This window comes from Apteryx rowi, unplaced genomic scaffold, assembly GCF_003343035.1.
Source record: "Apteryx rowi isolate R43461 unplaced genomic scaffold, aptRow1 scaffold_334, whole genome shotgun sequence".
In the NCBI taxonomy this organism is placed as follows: domain Eukaryota; kingdom Metazoa; phylum Chordata; class Aves; order Apterygiformes; family Apterygidae; genus Apteryx; species Apteryx rowi.
In genome coordinates, this window is record NW_020449797.1 from 472,052 (window position 1) to 489,358 (window position 17,307).

General features: G+C 42.0%; 1 protein-coding gene across 12 annotated transcripts in view; it reads right to left on the reverse strand.

The window, feature by feature from the left end:
- Positions 1-232: 232 nt before the first annotated feature.
- SESN1 (sestrin 1) overlaps positions 233-17,307 on the reverse strand; it is a 90,138-nt gene continuing 73,063 nt past the window's right edge. For 3 of the 12 annotated variants that reach the window (XM_026071999.1, XM_026072002.1, XM_026072004.1), the window contains 9 exons: positions 9,873-9,938; positions 8,706-8,906; positions 7,607-7,789; positions 5,811-6,053; positions 4,371-4,518; positions 3,432-3,544; positions 2,993-3,183; positions 2,590-2,734; positions 233-1,362 (listed from right to left, as the gene is read on the reverse strand). In XM_026071999.1, the coding sequence (XP_025927784.1) occupies positions 1,276-1,362; positions 2,590-2,734; positions 2,993-3,183; positions 3,432-3,544; positions 4,371-4,518; positions 5,811-6,053; positions 7,607-7,789; positions 8,706-8,906; positions 9,873-9,938 (1,377 nt within the window). In that variant the 3' untranslated portion in view covers positions 233-1,275. Of the gene's footprint in view, positions 1,363-2,589; positions 2,735-2,992; positions 3,184-3,431; positions 3,545-4,370; positions 4,519-5,810; positions 6,054-7,606; positions 7,790-8,705; positions 8,907-9,403; positions 9,437-9,621; positions 9,791-9,854; positions 9,939-17,122; positions 17,269-17,307 lie in introns of those variants that run through there. The other 9 variants (XM_026072005.1, XM_026072010.1, XM_026072000.1 and 6 more) reach the window with 7 other exon arrangements.

The window sequence follows — 17,307 nt, forward strand, 5'->3', positions numbered from 1 at the left end:
AACAGCGGGGGGCTATGCTTATGCAAGAGGAGTTCCTTCTGTAGTTTCACTTTTTCTCCCAGTGTTTTAGACACTCCTGAAAAATTTGCAGTTGGTCATTTTAAGAATGCTTGCTCAGTTACTGGCTCAAATATTTAAAAAGGTCTTTAATATACCAGATACATGAATATGGCAGCATTGTAAACCAGTGTGAACACAAGTGTAAAGTTAAGTAACACAAACACACCAAGAGGAAAAGTTGTTACCCTTTATTTAAAAAATACCAGTAATACTGACAAATTTAAAAAGCAATTCACACTCATACAAAAGTATTCATGTGTTCTCCAAAACCACTGTATATTGAACGTCAGCATTTTAATCATGTTTTGATTTACTAAAAATAGATGTTTTTAGCCTAGTTATTTAAGCAACTGCAAAAATCAGTAAGACCAGCATTGGGCATGTAATACAGTAGGACTGTTTGGCAGTCTAGAACAACATTCCCATACTTTGTCTTAGCTCCTGGACAGGTATCAGTTCACCCTTGAAAAAAAGGAGAAGGAGCTACTTGACACTTCATGTAGTTAGACATCTAAAAAGCTCTGAGGACTAAAATCCTCTTCTCTCCATAGGAAGACCATTGCACTTTGGAGCTCACCAAACAACACTGAACAAATGTCCTATAGCATTTTAAGGCTATACTACTCAAGAAAATTGACTGCTATCTCCCAAATTGTCAGTGTGGACAGAGGAGGTTTAGTTCTGATTAAAAAATAAAGCTAAATAACAAGGCTTTTTTGAAACCACACACAATAAAGGCTCAGACAATAGCAGTGCTCACTTTCACTTTTAGCTTAACTGAATGGCCTGCATCTGTTCACTCCACCAGCACAAATAGCAGCATCAAGATTTTCTAGAATTATTCTTGTAGGAAAAGCAAATTTCATCAAGTCCCACTTCTTTTCACACTCCAACTCCTGTTGTATTTGCCTTAATACAAGATTTATATATCTATCATTTGCTATATTGCCACAAGTTCATAGAGTGTCCTGTGCTGTCTAAAGCCAAAATACCATGATCAGGCAGCACTTCTGCACAACTCTGTCTTTTCAACTGCCAAGCGTTCACTGCCTAGTGGCAGCAGTGATATTCCAAACACTGAAATAGCTGAAACTAAAGGAGTTATGGCACAATGGGCGTCTGAATTTATAGCTACCGTTGGTCCTGAGGCTTCGTAGCTTCCTCTGCCATCCTGCAGCTGCGGAACATTCCAACGTCAATGGGCAGCCGGAGGCATCAGGTCATATAGCGAGTAATAGCTCTCAGAGCATAAAGTAGTTCGGCTTGCATCCGAGCTTCTACCAGAAGCAAATTAACATGGACCTTTGGGAAAGAAAACAATGTTGCGCTTCAAAAATGTGCTCAGAATAAAGTTACTTTAGCAAAAGGAAGTGTGCAGGGCTGTGGTTTTTCATACTAGTTTTTGCATTAGCAGCAGGGGAGCACTTAGCACGTTACAGCTACCCCAATAATTCGTTCTATCTATCTGTATAGCTTTCTGAAAAAGGAAAGATTTAACAAACACTGCAGTACTGCAGCACAGTGCAGCAGTGGGTCACAGGCTACATTTAAGCAGAGCCAGGTTTATGGGAAGAGGCAATAGCCTTTAGTTGACCAACTGGTTTAGCTGAACAAAAGGGACAAGCTTTCAAGCACACAAGCCCTTCTTCAGCAGCAGACTATGTGCAGCTTGCAAATAATTGTTTGAACTGAGCTTAATTAATTTAACCAAGTCATCAAAGGCAAAAGGGTGGTTGATACCTGTGGAGCAGAGGGGGTTGTTAGCAAAGGAAGAGGTGATAAGGTCGTTTGCCCCTGTGGGACAGAGAGAGACACACACAGGTAATTATCACCTGAACAACATGCAGTGGTTAGATGAGGTGAAGCACAAGGAAAGTTATAACATGCCATAAAACTGTTATTTCTATTGGATATTATGGAGGTGCAAAGTTTCAGACCTTAAAGAAAGGTTTGTGTGCTTGAAAGCTTATCTCTATCAGTCAGTCAGTCAAACAAACAAAAGATTACTTTCTATATGAAGTATTTTACTTCCACCCTTAAATCATCACAGCTACAGTGCCACTATTATAATTGGGTATCTCTAAACTATTTTCACAAGGGGTTTAATGAGAAATAGAGCTTCAGATGATATTTACACTGACCATAAGACTGCTAAGACCTTGGCCAGAAAGCATGCTGCTCTGGGTCTGAGGGCAAGGGATGAATCTCGCATCATTTCCCTCGCCTCTCTGGGTCCCAGGCAATGCTAACTGACAGTGGAGAAGAACACTGTAGTCAAGGTGAAGCTGGGAGTGTTCCAAAACCAAGCTATTTATGCATCTAGCCTCCCCCTATACTTCAGTCTTAGCTAGCAAACATTCAGTATGAAAAGAAAAATAATTTCAATCTGAGAACTGCTAAACCCACTAACAATTTTACTGAATACAAGCAGAATCCACCTGCAGCTTAAATGCTATCTGGGTAGTTGTGGCTGCTCATGCAGCAAACAGCTGTACCTACTGTGCCTCCCAGAACACATGCAAGCTGTACCTTCTCAGAGTGTTCGAACTGCCTCCAGAAGCTGTCATACATTCTTTTTGTGGTCTTTTCGGGAGTGCAAACCACAGTCTTGATATAAACTTTAAAGCTGCGGTCCAACAACTGATTAATTTCACCATAGTCATAATCATCGTATCTGTTCAGAATTGAAAGAAAGAGACTTTCATTTTTCAAGAACCAGTTTTTACACTTGCATTGTTCTTAAGTTCCTATGGGCAGGTAAATTACTGTATAATTTGTACCACCGCTGACTCTTCTCCATCATATAGCAACAGATCAGTAAAAGATGCACATACATGTGCATAACAAATGGCTTTGCTTCAATCTGGAGGAAAAAAAAAAAAGCCAACACTAACAAATCTGATGCGTACAGAACAAAAGTGGCAAGACTGACCTTATTCCAAACATACAATGAATATAGTTCCAAATAGCTCGTCTTAGCATTGAGGTATCCACATCTTTGTGCATGGCCATTGTGTTGTAAGTCAGATTATAAGCAATATGAAACTTTTCATCAAGTAGTTGTCCCACATCTGGGTAGAGACGATTAACCAAGGAATAGCCATGGTCTTCCCAGGAATAATCCTTAGAATAAATAAAAATGCAGAATGGAGAATATCAGAAATCAACTTTTGAAGGCCTGGCTAGTTCTTTAATGTAATTTATCTCAGGGGAAATAATCCAGTGAGGGGGTTTTGTTTGTCTGCTTATTTTTAAGTCTTCTCAGACATGGGGCAATAAGTTACAGCACAGCAATTTCTAGTTTTGGCACCTGGCACAAGCAGCAGATTGCGCGGTAACACTTCCTGCACTAGCCCCCCCCCCCGTGTTACCTGGACGCGAAAGGTGGGCACATGCATTCCATGCCTGGAGAAGTCTTTGTAACCATAGCTGGTATCCTCAAAGTGGCGAGACACATCTCTTGCTGGTGCCGATTCCTCATCTTCTGTTAATTTCAAGCAGAATTGCACAAATTTCAGTCAGAACCCAAACTGGAAGAGTACTAGTGGAACCACTACAGAGAAATGAGAGTCTCTGTGCTTTTAAAATAAACACATAGTTTCACTAGACTACCTGTATTAAAATTCTTCAGTACAGCTTAGTGTAACTGCAACTTTGACTTTTTAGAGGCAACACTTTGAAAAACATTCAGATTCTTTCTTATAGGGAAACATCTTTTCCTCCCTTCTTTTGTGTACCAGTCTTCTCCCTGCACCCCAAATCTAAAGGACACTTGGCTCCTAACTCAGGGGGCCTGTAAAAATGTCAAGGGAAAACGTGTTTTGGAACAGAGAGTTCAGGGAAAACCAGACCTGTAAGTCTTGTATGCCATGTTTATTTTAGAGAGAAACTCTGTGGAAAAAAAACACAAGAAAGCTAAGCTTGTAACAGATCAACTATCATTTCAGAGTCATCTGAAAAGTAACGTTATCATAACCCTAAATAGCTAGGTGTCTTAAAGACTTTTTTTTTTTTTAAACACTGTCCTGTGAGATTTATGATTCATATTTCTGTTGGAGATAGGTTTCTAGCAAATATATATTGGTCAGTGAGTATTATGGTATGTTTGAAAGATGCCACTAACCTTGGCACTATTTTAAAGTATTTCTGGAGGAAAACAAAGCACTCTATCTTGATCCTTTTAAAGTAATGGTACTGGTTTTGAAACATCTAATAACCCTTTCCCCCCCTCCTTGTTTGGTAATAAATATTTCTTCAAGTAACTTGGAAAAGTCTAAACAAACAGATATACTACATCTGTGCATCTCTACCTGAAGAGCACACAAACATGCTTTCTCTCTTCTCTCTTTCAAAACGTGTAGCCATCTCTTCTTGGCTGGCTTCTTCTTCATCTCTACACTCCTGTAGCTGCTTCATTTTCTCCATAAGAGCTTCAACTTCACAGACAGACTCTGTAGTCTTGAAAAGGAGAGACAAATATGTCAGTCTCCTGTGTAACAAGAACTGACATTTATAGTAGAAGACTTCAAGTCAGAAAATTTTAAACTCAAGCTGTCCCCTTTGTTTGCATCTTTAAATACTGTTTTTTCTAGGAAACAGCTCTTGAAAGAAATCTGTACTGACCCAATAGTTCACATTTAGTCATCATCTTTTCTCAATTAGATCCCTGATATTTTTAGTATATTTGAAGAGTCACAGCTTTTTGGAACAAGTATTTCTCACACTAAAATGAAAATTATTTCTCTTGCTTAATCTAAATGTTAAACAACTGAAAAACAAGGAGCTGTAAGAGAAATTCTGATAGAGGAAGTAACCACAATTTACTACCCAACTGTATTTTTCTCCTTCTCTGCTCACAAACATATCAAAGGAAAAAGGAAGAGTGAGTGTAAATGCAGGTTTTATGAAGCCTCAAAGGACAGCTAGTGCAAGCTAATCTTATTTCACAAGAGCTGTTTTAACACTGTCACAACACACTATTAATTCAATATCTGGTCATGTAAAAATCCATCAGCACAAAGCAAAATAAACTTATATTCAACTTATACTATTCTGCCCCTTTCCCCTCTACCTTTCTCAATCAGTCTGCTCCTTCAGAGAACCAGCAAGCTCATCAGACAAAATGCAAACGCCACTCACACTACTGCAGAAAAGTCTCACAGGCAAGGAATGCACACTGAAAGTATCCTGTTGTCACTGCCCTTAAACCAATGCTCAGCTCACATCACGATCTTCAACTGGAAGCAGGTACAGATCACTGAGCAGAAGTGCTGCAGGCAGGAAGTGCTGCTTTAGACCCCCAGCCAGAAAATTGTGAAYGATCTGTTGTGTGGTGCATCACAAACACCTTGAGGCAACAGAGCCAAAGATGGGAATCAAAGAGTCGGATCTCCACTGCACAGATGAAAAAAGGCATTCCTGACCACAGCTGCTCAGGACATGTATCATGAACTAGCCAAGGCCAGCAGTACTCTCAGTTTGCCCATTTGAATGGCAAGAGACAGAAAACATACAATAGAGAGATTATGTCTCTGTCACTTCCTTTGGTAGCTTCCTCCTGCTCGCCAGTGACATTTCAGCTTCACCTAAATGTATTTTTCCAGCTGGTTAGTCCTCATCTTGATCAGCCTGATCAACTGTCCCACTCTCACTGAGCAGAAAGAGATATAGACATGGGCATCCGCTGTGTATTAAGTTTACCCAGAAACTGTTAGTATTGAAGGAGACAGTTTGTTCAAACATATACTTACTGGAATACTTCCAGCTGGGCTGGCGTGATTCTCATCCACCCCATGGTAGCCATTTGTAATATCACATATACAATAGTTACTGACAGAAGGGGGCCTGAAAGTGTGACCACCTTCACAGTCGATCTCTGGACTGATTCCACAGCCAAACGTGAAGGAAGCAAGGGAGTGGTAGTGTGTGAGGAGAACTACTGCATGAATCAGCTCTGCCAGGGACCAGCTGTTCTCTTCAGTCTTCAAAAGTTGCTTTAAAAATAATGCAAGACAAAAGTATTGATTTTAAAAAGTGGTTCAAATGATTCTACTACCTACTGCAGTAAAGTTAAAATAATTTATCTACACATTGCTTTGCCAGATAAAGTTATTTTTCCAAGATTCACAATTGCTTCCTAACTCTCTGCTGCCCTTAGCATGCTCAGGGTCCTGTTACCAAGTTACCTACTACCCACAGATTCACATGGTTAAGCTGCATAGCAGATGACTTCTCTCTCCCCCTCCAGCCCCTAAACAAGTTATTGGATCAGCTGTGGTTTTTACTTTGCACCTTCAGGTTTCTATTAAAGCCGGGCTGACTTGCATTGAAATTTCACACCTCTGATGAAGATGCAACCACAACAATCGCTTGTTTCTTCAATTGGTCCTTACAGTCTCAGAAAATCCTGGACAACTCCTTGCAGATCCTGTCCTATCCTCCTGATATGAGGGCAGGGTCCCTCCATCTTGTCCCTGTGGGTGGAATGCTCTACTTTTGTTGAGAAGTTTCAAAACCCGGCTTCCCCTTCAGGTAGGAAAGTGTGGGAGGTTCAGGGCCTTTTGGCAGAGCATGCGCCCTCCCCCACAACCCTGCATCTTGCCTCCCAGCAAGGCCCACCGCTGCCTGTCCACCTGGCAGACAGCACTGAGCAAGTCCCAGCACCCACTTCCTCATTGTTAAGGTTAAAGAAGAGCAGAGGAGGAAGAGTTGCTCCAGTAACCACAGCCAGGCCCGGGTCAAGCTTGCTGTGCCACGAGAGCTGCCATCACAGCACATCCAAAGCTAGCTCGTCTGGGTGACCGTCAGAGGAGAGAGCAGCAGAAATAACCGCTTGGAGAATTTGTGCCAGTTCCAGCAATCCGGGCTGGTTGTGCAGCCACTGCTTCCCCTGGGTTGCTCTGCCAGCCGGCTCCCTAAACAGCCTGGGCATGTGTCTCCTTTGGCATCAGTCACACCCTCAAACTGCAGTGCAGAGTCAGGCATGGGGAGGGGGGTGTTTGACAAATGACATGCTTTTAGCCTCTTATCTATGAAATCTGCTTTTATAAAGTTATCTTAGGTGCAAACACCAGGGACTCAGAAATGCCTGCACAGAGATTAGGTGAAGAGATCTGARAACTATGAATTTGAACCAGCAACAACTGAGACAGAAGTATGCTGGCTTGTGTTCAGTCTAACCTCTGGCACCATCTCAGAAACGCGCCAGGCTTCTGCTTGCTGAAAGCATATGACTTTAAGGAATTGCACATCTGCACACACTGTCATCACGCCAACACAATTCTGACATGACAACTCTGAAATACCAGTGCATTGTCAATTAAGTTTGTTAGTGATCTGAGACAAGTAATGATCATGCTAGTTTTACGAGGGTATTGCAGGGCTTCAGCACAAGTGATGTATCCTGCCATATCACAGCAATATAACATTGAAATAAAAGTCACTAACACAGAGCATCTTTCCCTGCCTGCCTCTTAACCCTACAAATCTGTGATTGCATTTACTGAAAAATAAGGGTACAGCGCATGTTACTTAACAAAAGATTTACCTCAATGTGCTCTTTGGTGATGAGCCAGGGTCGGTGAGCCAACATTTTGTTCAGTTCTCCTAAATTTTGCAGTTTTTGAGGTGCATTTTCCAGGCCATTCAACCATTTGGGGTCTCCACCGACATGAAGGAAGTCATTCACATGGAGGTTAACAAGGTAAGAGCACTGATGTCTTGCTGCAGCCTAGAAAGGAAAACAACTATGATATAGAAAACAATTACAGTAAGTGAGTGCTTTATGATAAATACCACAAGTCATCATTTCCTCAAAGTATTCAAGAATAACACTTGTGGTGTTCAAAGAATGAAATAAAAAAATAAAAATAAAAAAGGTGGCCAACGCAGTAGCCTGTTTTGATTATTGTTCTAGCCAGAGAAATATTCTTCATTCATATAAATTATAACAATGCTGGCTACAGGTGCCATACGCATATGTCCAGGGAGGAGAGGTACAGGCATAGATTTATTGTACGTCCTCTCCAGTATGGTAGAAGCAAGATTGCCTCTAGCTGAATCTTTACCAGCTAAAACAAAGGCAGATTGTAGAATGCAGAGCCAGAGAAACACGGAAAGGGCAGCTTTTCAGCAGAGAACAGATCAAGTATTATTTATCCAAACAGTAATACCTTCCCCACTGAATGAAGACAATCTTTAATACAACTTGAAAAGGCAAAGACCGTTGCACTAGCAGATTGGAAATTATAAAACCAACCACTTCTGACAGAAAACTTGTTTTGAATTTGGAGATTCAGAAGTGGATGGTGGAACTGCTGAGTTAGAACACACACAAGTAAGTTGTCTTGAAAAACAAATTCTGAGATACTAAAGAAAACAAGAGTAAACAGTTGTTTTATTTTTATAACAGAGGTTTTTCTCTCTTCCTCACATTCCTACTGAAACTATGAACATAAAGTACTGGTCTTATGAAACAATTTGTAAAASAGACACAAACAAACCTACTCTGCTTTTCCCCTTAACTTATGATGAAATGCTTCTTTCTAACTAGAAACTACAAAACACAGTAATAACGGCTGTAAAAGAAGATCAGAGACAGTTGCCAAAGTGGCTGTCTCTGCTTGCTGTTTTCTGTTCCAGCATACCATTATCCCGATGTAGTGTCGGTAATGAAGAGGGAGCGGACCATCCATTTGCAGTAGATAGTGCTGAGTTTTTAGAAAGCTTTCAAGATACTGTGGGTGGAAAACCATCACCAAGGTAACATTGTCCAATCGGCCCAACGTAGCAAAAGAATCTGCAAACAGCGTGTGCATCATGGCGTCTTCGTTTCCCACTTGAATGGTCTGATTTAACAGAAAGAGCAATTAGCAATATTGTCTAAGATGTACCAATAAATTAAATACAGTAAATATATTACCACAGCACCCAGAGACCCCAGTGAAGTTCTGCTAAACACACACCAGCAAGAAATTGTATAATAAATCTATTAATGGCATTAAATCAGTGTACATAAGGCAAGACACATAAGATGCTCTTTAACACTTCTCATTTTGGAGATCACAAATGGTTGCATCAGCAAAAGGAGATTTTTGCCATTACACTTTCTCATGTGCAACACTGACTTTTCACTTTTGTTTCATCTTCACTTTCTTGAATGCACCAAATTGATCTAACTTACTTATTTATAACAGCAATGGGTAAATTGAATAATCATTTTTACTGAGGGGAAAAAAAAGGGAAAAGAAGTAAAAAGCTAGCTAAGATGACAAAAGAGAGAAATAAAAGGAAACTGAAGCTTAAGGCTCTAGAATTCCTAGAAAATCATAGGCATATTACAAACCTTTTGTCTACTCCAAATTCTCTTGCCAGCCCACTGAAACAGAAGCATCAGAAATGCTCAGCCACAGCTCTTTGAAGCTTGTCAGATTATTCAGAATGGTAGTGACAGCTCAAGAAAAAGTAACAAACTCCAGACCAGAGGGGTAGGTGCCTTGTGGACCAGTAGGAAATTACATCCGGATGTTCACAAGGAGTGGGAGTTTGCAAACAGACACTTACAGAAAACAGTATTGGGTTCCTCTTATGCTAGATAGGTAGTACAAGARGTGTCAACTGTTCCAAAGTCCTGCCGGGATCTCATGGCTTTTGTACATTAGAACTGTGGCCAAAGTCTCACCAGGACTGAATGTGATCACTACTGAAAGTGTTTTGCAGTTCAGCAGCTGTCCTGAAACCAAATGTGGGTTAGTACTAAAAGGCTGTTCCTTAAAAGCATAAAGTTCACCATGTACTTGAAAACACCACCGCACCTCCTTCTCTGGGATGAATCTGCTTGGTCCGTGTCCCAGTGGTCTAGGAATTCTTATTCCAAGTTCCTAGAAAAGAAAATTACACCATCTCAGCATTTAGTTATAAACAACTTTTTAGCTGTGGTTGCAAGAAAGAAAAGAATTCCTCATTCAGCGCTGGGCTTATTTGGGTACTTACGGCACCCTTGTATGGGTACTTTTGCTAGTACCATTTGAACAAATGCAGTTATTTTTCTATAGGTGCTTCATAACTAACCACACTTGTTTACAGTTGCTGGAATAGGGCAGTATACTAAAAACTCAGCAACAAAAGCCCTACCAAGCAAAAAACCACACACAAGTATATACATACACTACAACCTGGTTCACAGAAAATTTTTGCATAAAGCATGTTTTGGCAGGGTGTCCAGGACAAGTAGTTCAGTACATAGCTGGCTGCTATGTGGTTATGCCACTGATACAAAATGAGACTGATGTATGCGTGTACATCTGCAGCAAGCCAGCACATAACACACTGTGCATCTGTCAGGAAATGAAACAGCTGTAACCCTAATCAGATTTATTTTTCCCAACATCAGAGAGGTCTTAAAGTGCTGAAAGTACCTGATCTACATTTGCATCTGCCTTCTGCTCAAGGCAAGATAAATAGCTATTCAAGTTCACGAGCAGGGAAGGGATTTTTGCCCAATCAGAACAGCAACAACCTCCTCACACACACTTTTGCAGACCTCAGTGTAACAAGGAGGCAGGATATTGCCCCGGCAGTTCACAGCTTCCTACTGAGCTGAGATGAAGCTTCCTACTGAGCCTAAGCACCTTTGGGCCCTTTGTGTGGCCAAGGAGCAGGCTGCATTAAAAGACTTGGGCGTGCCTGTGGCCTGCCAGCTAAACTGTTCCCTCGGGAAGGATGGGATGCATGGGAGCCATGCATCTGGCATGGAGCGGCTTTCAGAGGAGGCAGAGCAGAGTCCACGGGGCACGCACCAGGACCGTCGATGGCAGAGCACAAAGCGGGACATGGCCTCACCTCTTGCACTCGCCCACCCCGCTGGCTGGGAACCACGCCACCGGACGCTCACTCCCTCCTGCGCGTGGTACTCGCTGCCAACAGCTCTCTTGGATGGATTATTCTCCACCTAGTGGCACAACCTTCCCATGAAAGATGGAAGCACCCGCCATCACCCGAGCGGCTCCCATGGGGGCAGCTGATGGCACGGTACTTGTACAGGCAGAGGGAGACGTGGGCTTAGCGCTGGGCATGGCACCAAGCCCCCGCTTCCTGAGCTCTAAACACTAGATTATAAACTGCCTGCACGGGCTCCTTACTTCTTCCCTCTCCCCTCGCTATCTTTTAAAATATATCAGTTGCCTCCATTCCACAGACAGCCCAAATCACACAGAAAYGTGCTACTCATTTTCTGAAATTACCAACCAGATCAAGGCCCTCAACTGGGTTTAGATGTATAAATGCTCTTTCTTGAGCTGGTTCAGGATAGACAGAGCAGAGGTGCACCTATAGGTGTTTTAGGTCTCAAAGTCAAATGGAGCCCCCAGATATTGCCTGCTGAATCCAGTTTTAAACTTTGCTTCTCATGCAATGAACTTGTGCAARTAGAAACCTCAGCTAAATACAGAAAAAGTGCAATAATGAGTGAGACCAGTATTGCTTGTTTATAACAACCTTTATCTAAGCGGGGAAAATGTAGCAATTTTATTAATCAGTTACTGTTCCCTGAACTTTCCCCTAAGATTAAAAACCAGCTTCAGAAAGCTGGAAACAAGCAGCGCAGATCTAAGTCAGACTATCCAAACCCATCAGGGCTCTGACAGTCTCCAGCTCCTCTTAAATCCTAAGTCAGATGCTTTTATTTCTCGAGTCTTATTTGGATAAGGTGAGGTCAAAAAGCAGCTCTTACTGCTAGTCTTTTCACGTTTTCCACAGGACAGTAGAGTTTGCAGCGCAGCTGTGTCCTGCTCAGGGTCCCGGCATTCAGCGGAGGGTGGACTTTACATCCCCCAAACACTCGCTCTCTCCTCAAAGCTCTCGCACAACTTATCTTGGCTACAGCTACACTAGCAAATTAGAGAAACATCTTACATCCAAATGACAGCGAGAAAAAAGGCTGTACACAACATTTAATTTAGCAGATGTCTGCAGTTGTCTGCCAACTCAAACACTCCAAGAGGAATACCTTGAAGTTTAATTCCTGAACAACTACGTTTCAGCCTTCCCCTTTCCCAGAACAGTCGCAGGAAGAAAAAAACAAAATTCCATAACCTGAGATTCTGCTAATCCTGAGAGCCTGCTAATATATTTTGTCTCAGAGTCTAAAATACATAAATATACTTCGTATTTTTTAAAGTATGCAGGGGTGAAACTACTACTATGATAATGCTGCATATAACAGGTTACTTTAGAAAGATGTACTGAAGAAAAAAAAAAAAGCCTCCCTGCAAAGTGACTTAGGGTTTTTTTGGGGGGTGGTGGTGTAGGAGTTGCTGCTTTTTTCCTGGGGAGAGGAAGCCAGGGCACCAGCGCAGCAGTTGAGAAGCCACATTCAGGTCTGTTCCAACTGAGATGTCGCAAAGGGTTTGTGAACACATCGCTTCTCCGGGCTTCAGCTTCCCATCTGCAAAATGGGCGCAAACGTGCTCCTTCCAGAGGGCATGGAGAGAGAAATAGGCTTATTGTCAAGAAGGTGCTTGGCCACCATAGTCATGAAGGTTGTATTACTTCAGACCCATAGGAAGTCTTCTGATAATGCTTATTCTTCAGTTAGAGGCAGTAACAGACCTTTTAGAAAAGGTTTCCACTCCTTGTCATAAGCAGCATTTAATCAAAATCTCCTAGTACTTCAAAAATACCAGGCATCTCCAGTAGTCCCAATATCCTAGCATTTCAGATACTATATAGACAGCACAGTACTAGCTCTCAAAACACTCCTAGAGAATCTTACCCTTAATTCTGACCACATGTGCCTTTCACTAAGCCTCCATTTTCCAAATAGTTTCAACTCAAGGAGCACTGCTCTCCAGCCTTCTCCTTCTCTGGCAGAGCCCAGACCTGCGCCCCGACTCAGGGGCAGCCCCACCGCCTCCTCCCGCCGAGCGGTGCTCCTAGGGCGCACCTCACCTTGCCCACCGACCAGCGTTCAGCCAAGCAGGGGTGCCGAGGCTGAGCAGCAGCTGCAAACAACCAATATTTATTTTGGTTCTTACAAAAGCACAAGCAACTTTCATGCAATTCCAGACCATCAAGTTCCACACCTCAGTGACCTAAGTGCTGCATTTTCTACATCAAACTTTTCCTGTCTTCTTTCCTCCTGTTTGTTATCCTGGCCACACCACTTCCTTCAGTCTAGAAACTGCTGCTGAATACAGCTCCAAGCTCAGCAGAAAGCCAACCACAACTGAGGCTTCAGGTGCAAACAGTAAGTAATAATCATCCCTCACAGGCACTCCATCTTCAAAGCCAGAATATAAAACCCAGCTGGTTGCAAAGCTGCACATCAAGGGTGGAACTGATTTCACCATCGGCACTCAGGAACCTTGAGAGCTGCTGGAGAGGGGCTGGCCTCACCATCCACCCCACCACTGCTCACCATCCAGAGGCACCTCTAGCAACAGGCAAGACTTCAGCCATAGAAATGCTGTGTCTCTAGGCTGGAAGAGACGAACCCCAGCAATCAGGGAGAAGTCACCTCTTTTCCTTTCTGTAATATAATTATGTTTCTGCACAGCCRCTATTATTATTTCCAGAGGAACCATGTTCACTATATATCTATCATTTCTGAACCTACATGGCTCTCATCACTGCCATATCTGAGCATCTCACACCTTTCATATATTTAATTCACACAACATTCCTGCCAGGTAAGGAAAGTGTATTGTCTCCCATTTAAAAGAGAATTGAAAAGCAGAAAAGCTACACATCTAATAGAGGTTGTTAAAGGAAGATTGGAGGTTTGAGGCGAGATCTCTCAAGTCATAAGCTAACGCCCCAACCATTAGGCTAGATGCCTTTTCAGAGAGACTTCTTCAACCAGGAAGAGTGTTTTAGTTCATGCAAATTTTCACCACAAAACTGAGCTTTTCAGAGTGGAGACATGAGAGTTAATGAGACAAGACTGCAAACTTAATTATACTTCCCAATTACCATTCTCTCTCACCAATCTGGTTCATTTAGTACATCTACCTCAATGGTGCCAACCAGACCAAAAATCTGTACTGCATGCACATATATGCCAAGAGAAAACCACTCATTATAAAACCACAAGCATATATAATTTCTCGCTACTGTTGGCTTTTCTGTAACTTGACTCTGCCAAATCAAGCCCATTTTTTCACTAAATTTTTTTAGAAGTGTCTTGTCAAGACAGCATTCCTATCAAACTTCAGTAAAAGCTTGGAATGGAATGGAAAGCTGAGCTATAAGAGTTTAAGCAACATTTTTTAATACCTAAAGAACAACATGCATCAACTCTCTTGGTAACAGAACATCATCTACTTTGGTTTTGATCCTCTTTAAAATATAAAAGAGGAAAAAACGTGTTATTTCTAAACAGACACCCAATATCAGAAATTCCACCTTGAAATACTGAAGCACAGTTAAGTTGCAAGCAGAAATGAAGGGCCTTTAAATCAGGAATGGCTTCTTAACCTTAACATAGCTGTTGCTCCACATGGAGCCTAAAATGCTGTTTCTGACCACTGTCCCTCCCTCACTACTGGCTCATGGCAGCTCAGGTTCTGCCTCCTCTCTCAAACCTCTCCCAAAACTCAGTTATAATTTTGTCAGATGAGGATGGTGCCTGTTACCAAACTGCTAACTTTCAGTTATTCAAGATTCATGAGTTGAGCACTAATCATGAACCACAACCTTCAGACTGCTTCCCTGGTGTTAACGCAGAGATTCATTTTGCTCCCCTTAAGTACAGTCGGTACCAATATCAAAGGTTACATCTCCCACAGAGACTTACGTACATATTTATTGAATCCCCTCTAAACAGCAAAATAGARCATTTTATCCTAGACAAACCACAGGCAAAGTAGAAACATAATTATCAATTTACTTCACTAAACCATATTAGCGTTAGCATCTTCCTGTGAATCATCTGTGTCTTGATTAAGCACTAAATATTGCTAGATTCAAACAAAATTACACAAAAATCACAAGCTGCAATGCAAAATAAAACAATCTAAAAGAAGAAACCAAAACACTTAGGGAAAAAGAAGCGAGTTTGAGGAGACCTTTTTTTGGGTAATATCTTCCTAGACAACCAGTGGCCATTTTACATTATCAAAGCGCATTCCTATCCAAGCTTAGGATTAAGATAGATGCAAGAACTGTAAGCTGAAAACTCCTCAGCTAAATTTCCAGATAGATTTACAATTTGAACTTTTTGCATCCAATATGCCAGTGCTGAAAATTCAGTTTAGCATGCTATGATAAGCTTTTGAAACTGATGTTAAAAAAACCCAAACACCTCATTTAGCACTTTTTCTTATGGAATGATGTACCACATGGGATCTAAATGACCAAGAACCCTGCACTGCATTTTCAAGGGAGACTTTGGCACTGACTGGTTTAAGAGGCTCCTTGATGCTGCTGTAGTTGCTATGTCTGGTTCCCCAATTCCCCTTTAAAGGTTATTGAGAGCAAGATCTCACTGGTGGGAACGCTGACAGGCTACAAATTTGGAGCTTCCTTGTTTAGATCTTAATGACAAGGACTGACAGTATCAGTCATTTGGTATCAGTCATTTTGTTCTCCCTATGCTCTATCACCAAGTTGATACATACTCAACTTAAAAGCCATATTTTCAGTTCTGCTAAACACAGTAACTGGTGCGGCCTCATCACATGGGTAGCTTCTGGAAATAAATGGATTAAGAAGTGAAGAGCGTGGACTAAGTATGATTAACCCTTCTCCTACAGACATGAAAAAAAACAAAAAAACAAAAAACCCACAACCCCTACATCTTTTCTCAACATGGAGCTAAGCCAAACTGGCAGTTTTTCCTATTTTGTTCAACATATTGACCTAATCCAGAAGTATTTCCAACTGCCATTGCTTTCTCAAACAAACCATGATTGATGTTAAAGTGGCAGAAAAACAATCCAGAAGATGCTAACCTACTCTAAATTTTTGCACTGGTTTCATTTGCTGGGTATCTCAGAACTGTCATTCAAGTGAAGTACTGGACATGTCTGCACATGTATGCATTTAAGCAACTGAAAACTATTCTGCTCTGCTACAAAGTATCTCACTCATCAGCCCTACTGCTCTTCACTGTAATTAGAGCACAGCCAGTGTCGAAAGGTTTATATTTTAAATAGAATACATTATTCTTATATTACTTCAAATATTTAAGTTGTTTTAATTAAAATATCAGGAAGTATATTTTCTTTGAATGTCTCGAAATCCTTAAAAATATCAGATGTTAGAAGCATCCTAAACTCCTTTATGTGACTTAATTCAATCTGCAGATCAAGGCACAGGGTATGTATGTGCCTAAGGTCACGCATCCTTTCCACAGTGGAATGAATAAAACCAAAGCCTTGACTCCTCCGTCTCACGCGCTAACACCTTTTCTCTGGTGATCTTCTGGGATTAAACAGTGAGAGCAGGTCCATCCGGAGCAGTCTCATCACATCTAAGCCTCACTCATTCTTCCTCAGCAGCAAAAGCTCTTTTTCGAGGTCCTGAGGTGGCTTTGTCTCATAGCTGTCTAGAGACCATAACCAACTCACGTGCGATATGAGCTCACTGAAACCAAGAGTCTGAATTTAAGGGATTAGTGTCTAGCTTTTCTATATGCCAGTTCAGTAGCGCACAATGGAAATAAAAAAGTTTCAAAGGACAAAGGCTTTGGAAGGCAGGAGGGCAATTTCCATGCTGTAAACAATGTTTAAAACCCGATAAATCAGGGACACAGAAGGAAACAACTTTGCGTGTCGCAGTTATCACTTGCATTACGTAGACTGTACTGCTGCATTATGTCAACGCAAAGCATTTGGTACCTAGCAGGTACTACGTCCATACTAACCAGCAAAATGCTTTCTCTGGCAACCTGCAGCCGAGTTTGAGGATTTAAAGCTTTTTTTTTTTTAAAAAAAGAAAGTCTTACCACGGTGAAAGGAAAGACCTCCTGAAAGACACCCTTCCCAGCCCCAAATAACAGTGCGGCCGCCGCTTGTTTACAGTCAGCATAGGCTCTTCCCCGCGAGAGGCACAAGACCAACCTTACCGTTTAAAAGGCTCGTCCCAGTCCGGGCAGGCACGGCATCACCCACGGGGCAGCTCAGGCGCCAAAGCCAGCGGGACCAGGGGAAACCCGGCCAACACAGAGGGGGCACGGACACGCACGGACGCGCACACCCGCCCCCGGCAGCGAACAGCCCCGCCGGGAGCAGGGGGCAGCGGGGCGGCTCC